Source organism: Sinocyclocheilus rhinocerous, unplaced genomic scaffold (assembly GCF_001515625.1).
Source record: "Sinocyclocheilus rhinocerous isolate Xijiao unplaced genomic scaffold, SAMN03320098_v1.1 scaffold3439, whole genome shotgun sequence".
Taxonomy (NCBI): domain Eukaryota; kingdom Metazoa; phylum Chordata; class Actinopteri; order Cypriniformes; family Cyprinidae; genus Sinocyclocheilus; species Sinocyclocheilus rhinocerous.
In genome coordinates, this window is record NW_015638969.1 from 3,188 (window position 1) to 11,081 (window position 7,894).

Consider the following 7,894-nt stretch of genomic DNA (forward strand, 5'->3'; position numbering starts at 1 on the left):
GTCACTCTGTATCTCCAATAATATGTCAGATGAGATTTTAATGATCCAAACATATAATGCAATGCAATCCAATGATTGAGAGCTGAAGAAATAAAGGCTCCTCAGAAGATGTGAGATGTTCTGGAGGCTTGTGAAGATCATTCCTCCGCTGAGGAACAGTGAAAGTAAAGCTTCTGGAAACAAACGCTCCTCAAAAGATCCTGAGGATCAGATTTGAGACTCTAAAACATGATTGATGGAGAATCAAGTAAAGCTGAGCTGCTTCAGTCCAGTAAGTGTTCATCTGGAGATATTACTGCAGTTATTCTGACCTTTACTTGATCAAAATCAGTCAAGATTTGACACGAGAAGCTCCAGCTGAAGCTGGACACTTGTACAATTACACTAAAAGAGCTTTGACTGGAGAAAACACTCTAAACTATCAATCAGAGACAGAAGGCATGGAGGAGATTGATCATGTTGATCATTTAGAGACCTTAGAAATTCATGATACAGTAGCTTTATAGGGTTAAACACTTCAGCTGAATTCAAACACAGAAACAGGGAGACTATCACGAGACTCGGAGGACAGAGAAGCACGTGGCCGCTCCTCAGCACAGCTCTGGGATCAGCAGGAGGAAAAGGAAATGATGTCGGAAACCAGATGAATCTGCAGGTCGCTGATAACAGAGCTGTGAAGCCCATAGTGAGCGAACGGGTCAAAGCAGCCTTCACCTGAGAGACAAACACACTCCAGCACCTCCTCAGCCTTCATCTCCACCAACACACAGTCAACATCAGCTTCTTCAAGCACATTCTCCTTAATAACTCTCTCAGAGCTCCTGCGTTCCGTTAGACATGAACTTATAAAACACGCCCACCACACGCTCTCAGCCAATCAGAGGGAAGCACTGCAGTGATTGACAGCCTGCAACACCTCTGCCAAAGAACACCAGCGATAAACACAGAAAAGTGAACGAAAGAGACGTTCTAAAGAATAAAAGCAGACTTGTATGGGTTTACGTGAAGCTCAATGAGCGTTTGGGTCATTCACACATGCAGCCACAGACAGGAAGTGCTCTGCCACCATTTCCTGCATTCCTGACAGCACGGGATAACAGGGGCTGGGAATGGAAAAGAGGAAAAAGCCCATCCGTCTGCATTCGTGCGGGCCTCTAATGGAGCGAGGAAGACGCCCATTGTTAACGCCGCGGGAGCGACACGACATTAACCTCAGAGCGACGCAAACACAACGCTCCACCCTCTGTAGAGACGAAGTGTGTGATTGTTCACCATGTTCAAAGAGTTTGAACCCTCAACCGATGACGCGAGTTTGCAGCTGGGTTATCATACTTAACTAAAACTAGTCTGAAACCACAAAAAACATGTTCCTTACTAGAAATATAATTTTAAAAAATTATTTTCTTACTTAGTATGTTTGTCTTGTTTTCTAGTATAAATATCTAAACATTCTTGAATCAAGATGCATTTATTGTACAAGTATAATTATTTGAGATATTATGTCTTGTTTTCTGTAAAAAAAAAAAAATCTAAATTTTGTAAGTTTTTACTTAAAACAAGCAAAAATATCTGCTAATGGGGTAAGAAAAATCTTCTTAATTCAAAGGCTAAACAAGATTATTTTTCTTGCCACATTAGCAGATATTTTTGCTTTTTTAAGTAAAAACTTACAAAATTTAGATTTTTTTTTTTTTTACAGAAAACAAGACATAATATCTCAAATAATTATACTTGTACAATAAATGCATCTTGATTCAAGAATGTTTAGATATTTATACTAGAAAACAAGACAGAAATACTAAGAGGATATTTTTTTTGCAGTGTATATATTTTTTTATTTCAGCTATTTATCAAGGCAGCGTTTCTCATTTTCATTACAGTTGTTTTTCATCTGCTTGCACACAGAATCTTTCCTTGTCACACAGTTTCTGAAAGCTGACACTCAAACAGCAGAAGCTCACACCAAATCTACAAAACATACACTAATTCTCAGACTTTGACTTTATGCACTTTTTGCAAAACACAACACACAGTCCTCTGTAACACACACAAATCTAACAGGAAGTGTCCTGACTTCCTTTTTCAAACACAAGCGATCAGAAAGCCACACTAATTCATCACTAACTCCTCACATGTGCTTCACTGAACACCAACCAATCAATAAACACACATCTACACAACTGTTTCTTCTCTTTAGTGCGGTGTAATACTGTGTTCACAACCACAGATGCTTACAGGAAAACAAGTTTGCTCGAAAGATTTGTCAACATCTCTCTGCAGTTACTTTCAGTCTTGTACAGAAATGTTCACAGGAGCTCATGAAAGAAGAGCTTTAGGTTTTGAATAACTGTGTTTATGTGATATATCCAAAAATATTATATTATAGCAAAGGTGTCTGCAACGTAAGACAAATGTTTGCTTTTGAGGTGTGTTTGTGATATTTTGAATGCAGTGCATTTTGTGTGTGCAACTCTTGGATTTGTGTGTGAAGTTTTATAAAAAAAGAGGCAAAGTTTTGAAAATGTGTGTGAGCAGTTGAAAAAAAACTGTAGTTGAACTTGATGCTTGATACTTAACTAAAACTGAAATAAAAATTTATACAAAATTATATAGACACACACAACTAAAACATTAACTAAAATGAATATGAAAGCAGAAAAAAATAAAATAAAATAAAAAATGATAGTATCTCGATACTAAAACTATCGCTGGTTGGGGGCGGGACTATCTGCTTGACTGACAGACGGCAGGAGAGTTTAGGAAACCTGTTCGAACTCAGTCATTATTTCTGTGAGAAATGACTTGATACATGTTCTGAATGAATCAGTATAATATTATAAGAGTGATGGAGTTACAGTGTTCACCGTATGTGAACCGACGGAAGCGTTTGGCCACAGAACTGTCCGGTGTTTAGACTCAGATACTGAGATCTGACTTTCTAATAAAAGCTGAATGAAACATGAAGAGAAACGGAGACAACATCTGATGAGCTTCACCTTCACAGCACATCTCTCCACGGACTCCATGTTCAAACACGCGTGTTTACATGCGTGACCCGGTGGATCTTAAAGAGACAGTCCACCATGTAATGATGCATCTGTCATCTTTTACGCTCCTCGTGATGTTTCAAACCCCTTCGACTTTTCTTCTTCAGTGGAAATAAAGATGTTCCAACAACAGAACCAAACAACATTTCAGCAAAACTGACTTTAAATGTATGGACAAAAAAATCTTTTTTGCAGTAAATGATGACTCAATGATCATTTTCGGATCAACTATCCCTTAGAGATCCTTCATGTCTGAGTGTTATAAAGTTTAGAAACAAAAGAAACCAAACTGAAATGAAGCATCACAGATCAGCTTTAACCAGAAGAACAGTCTCAATACTTCATTCAGCAGACGCTTTTATCCGCATGAGAAACGATAAAACATTATGAACCAGAGCTGAATTGAAGCAGACGCAAAATAAATAAAGTGAAGAGGATAAAATATTCAACTGAAACGTTAAACTGTACAATCATAAATCACTGATTCTTGAGATGCGGGACAAAACGGTGCAACATTGAAATACAAATCCTTGTGCTCAGACAAATGAAACTACATTTCTGTATCTTATGTGTACTAAGCTATGCTTTAATGCAACCTCCCAACTTTACTCTTTTTTATCAAAATGTGCTTTTTACCTTGGACTGTGTAATCTAATTTCAACTTTATCTCTAACAGCAATTTAGATGTTTTTAACTTGTTAGCAGACAGATGACACTTTCACATGTGACCAACAACTCCTCAACAAATATAAAACATCAATGAAATGTTATCAAAAAATGTATCTGACGGTGGTGACGAAAACCTGATTTTGTAGTCATTTTAACTATCTAATACATTGAATCAATCAGTTACTGTATTAAAACAAACACAACAAACAGTGAGTATGTTATTGTTTATAAAAGATTCACATTTAAGTATTTTGATACATCTTTGGAACACAAATGATCTATTTTCTCTCTGTTGCTATGGTAACACGGTAACTTTTAAAAACAGTTATGTGAACAAATGAAACAATTAGTTGTTACTTCTATCCATTTACATTCAGCAGGATCTCAATATTCACATTTAAACATCTTAACAAATGATCCAAAAATGACCAGAGCACATATGATCAGAATATAAACGAACTGTATTAGATATGTTTTATCCAAATGACATTTCAGCAAACACTCAGTCATAAAAGCTAGTCCAACTAACTAGCAGTTAACCAGTCTAACTTTTCGTTCTCAAATCTGACCAATCTAAGTTTTCACGCAACTGAATAAAACAGGGCTTCTGCAGGGTTGATGAAGGTAAACTTTTCAAGACGAAGTAAAGAATAAATTGAAGGGAACACAATACGTCAATATGGTCTCTAAATCTAAATGTCTAAACACTTCAAAGTTTGTAAAATACAACAGATCTTCATTACTTTGTAATTCACTTTCCAAAAAAAATAAAGCGTTTAGATTGAATAGCTCTGCTCACAAACACTAGAATATGGAAATAACCTTTACCTTTTGAACAAACCCTAAAAACAAAGATTGTCTTTGTTTTCTGTCAGTATTTCTGTCTAAAGATCCTTAAATCAAGATAGATTTACTGGAGATGCAGAATGAAGATATGAAGTCTTGTTTATGATTAAAAAAAGAACAAATTTCTGCCAAAAGGCTCAGAAAAATCAATCAATTTCTGTTCAGTTTCTCAGAAAACAAGACTGTTTATATGCATCTACAGTAGATGTGTCTTGATTTAAGGATGTTTAGATATTTGCACTGGAAAACAAGACAGAAATACTGAGGAAGAGATTCATTTTTTTGCGGTTCATGCAACATTAAATGCCACAACTTTATGAATTTAAGACTTTCTGCTCTGATATAAGCCTTTTAAGGCTCTAATTTGTGAAAAGAGTGAATTAAGACTTTGTAAGACCAGCAGAAACCCTGTAAAAGTTATGACCAGTTGACAAAGTTGTACAACTAGTCAAAGCAGTTCATGCAACCAGCCACAGATTTGACCGAAGAATCTCCACAAACAGCGAAATTCCACACAAACTCTCAGAAGATGAGAAGACACGTGAAGGAGCTCTCAGCACTGGTTTGGATCTCCAGTAACGAGTGTGTGAGGAGCCGCTCTTACCTTGATGGTGCTGGCCATGCTGGAGCAGGACAGGCCGTCGTGAGAGTGTGTGTGTGTGTGTGTGTGGTTACGAGGTTCTGCCGAGCGCGGTTCAGAGCGGATGAGATTGTGCTAAAGCTGGAAGTGAAGTCAGCCCGCAGCAGGAAGAGCTTTCTATTGGTTCTGGACGCGCAGCTCGAAGAAACAGGATATTTGGGAGAGCAGAGATAAGCTGAACTGAAACAATGATGTTTTTCTGGACGTGTGTGAGACGGAGAGACAGACAGGTGCTGTGAGACAGACAGGATACAGATGTGTGCTACAGACAGACGGATGAAGATCTGACCCCTGACCTCACACACTCTCCTCAGGTGTGCTCATCTGTCAACACACCCATAATGCACTGCAAACACGAGGGTCAAACACACTCGATTACAACACAAACTGATCATAGTGACCGACAGCACACACACACACACCGCTTTTTAACTAGCAGAACTAACCGAAGCCTCTAACAGCACAGATCAAGTGTGTGTGTGTGTGTGTGTGTTCAGTGTTGTGTTCCTCAGATGCTCTTAAGTAACATCAGTTACTATGAGGAAGTTACAGTGAGACACTTTACAGTGTGAAGAAATCAGTGAACACAGGAGAGACGCCCTGATACACACACACACACACACACACACACACACTGAACACACACACACACACACACGCGTTTGTTTCTCTGATTTGTGGGGACTTTACACTTTTTTAGATAGAGACAGATGGACAGACAGATACTTTTTTAGACAGAGAGACAGATGGACAGACAGATACTTTTTCAGACAGATGGAGAGACAGACAGACGGAGAGACAGACATAGAGACAGACAGATGACAGACGACAGACAGACGGCGAGACAGACAGACAGACGACAGAGAGACAGACATAGAGACAGACAGACGACAGACAGACGACAGACAGACAGATGGAGAGACAGATGGAGAGACAGTCAGACAGACAGACAGACAGATGGAGAGACAGACAGACAGACAGAGAGATGGAGAGACAGACAGACGACAGACAGACAGACGACAGAGAGACAGACGACAGACAGACGGAGAGACAGACATAGAGACAGACAGATGACAGACAGACAGACAGACAGATGACAGACAGACAGACGGAGAGACAGACAGACACAGACGGACAGACAGATGACAGATAGACAGACGGAGAGACAGACAGATAGACAGACAGAGAGACAGACAGACAGACAGAAGGTGTTAAATATGAGACTCCAGCAGAGCTTTAGCATGATGTTTCACACACACACACACACACACACACACATACACACACACATCATCATCATCACTACAAGCATTAACTGCAACAGGTGCTCCACAGCAAGACACAAAAAACATTCATAACACACGTAAACTTACACTTTTCAGATTTCAGAGTAAAACAACAACACAAGAGAGTTCAGAGCAAAGTACACACACACACACACACACAGACTCACGTGAAGATCATGTCGTGTTCACAGACGGATGTGCTGAGAAACTCCTGTCCCGCTGCGGCACAGAACTCATCTGAGCGTTCAGATCACCGCAAGCCCTGAGCACCCGTGTGTGTGTGTGTGTGTGTGTGTGTGTGAGAGTGTGTGTGTGTGTCAGTGTCACTGTTTGGCGCTCATCCCGCTGAAGCTGCTCGATAACAAATGTCTGGAGATCTGCAGGTTTTCTGCACATGCTGAACGTGAGCAGAGCTCCTCCATCACAACACACACAGACAGAGCTGCGTCTGAACGTCTTAATTACTGTACAGTGTGCGAGTGTGTGTGTGTGTGTGTGAGAGAGAAAGAGAGAAAGAGATATCAACAGGACTGTATAAAAGAAACCGGATGGCCCACTAGCTGATGGATACTTTACTGTCCCATGAGGCCAATGGAGGACAGGAACTGTGACATAATTACTTTAAAATTTAATTATAAAACATGTAATTAAAGTTTGCCATAGTGACACTAACATTAATACTGTTTGATCATCAGTGAAGATATCAGACAGCAACAGCTCTCTACAGGCTGCAGGACTTTTATTTTGACATTGTAGAGGTTTTTCCCATCTGTTTATGATGCTTTAAGACAGTAAGTCAGGACTGACTGTATTTACATTAATGTCACATTGAAGAAACATACCTGACATTTTAATCACACGTGTGATTAAATGTTAATTACACGAGTGTTTTAAAACTTAGTTACTAAGTTAGATTAAATAAAGTCTGTGTGTGTGTGTGTGCGTGCGTGCGTGTATGTGTGTGTGTGTGTGTGTGTGTGAGTGTGTGAGTGAGTGTGTGTGTGTGTGTGCGTGTATGTGTGTGTGTGTGAGTGTGTGTGAGTGAGTGTGAGTGTGTGAGTGAGTGTGTGTGTGTGTGTGTGTGTGTGTGTAATTAATTAATTGAGGGCTTTTACATTTGTAAAAGAAGAACTTTTTATATTAATATATATATTAAATAAAATTTAAAAAAAACAAGAATATACACAGATTTGTTGCCAGGGTAACAACAACAAAAACAAGGTAATAAAATTGTATCTTAGGAAGACACAAAGCACGAATATAAAGATACTGTTCCCTTTCAAGGGAACTTCGAACTGCGTCCTCTAGGGGTCGCTATGGGGAACGCCTCGTCGTGACCCGTGTCTGAAGCATACATTGAAAAAACACCAACAACTGACGTCACTACTGGTGCGACTATAGTCTAA

General features: G+C 39.3%; 1 protein-coding gene across 1 annotated transcript in view; it reads right to left on the reverse strand.

The window, feature by feature from the left end:
• The window catches only part of LOC107750408 (transcriptional regulator Erg-like), an 8,001-nt gene extending 2,564 nt beyond the window's left edge, over window positions 1-5,437 (reverse strand). Inside the window, exon 1 of the mRNA XM_016565769.1 lies at window positions 5,167-5,437. Within this exon, the coding sequence (XP_016421255.1) occupies window positions 5,167-5,184 (18 nt within the window). The 5' untranslated portion in view covers window positions 5,185-5,437. The remainder of the gene's footprint in view (window positions 1-5,166) is intronic.
• Between the last annotated feature and the right edge of the window lie 2,457 nt (window positions 5,438-7,894).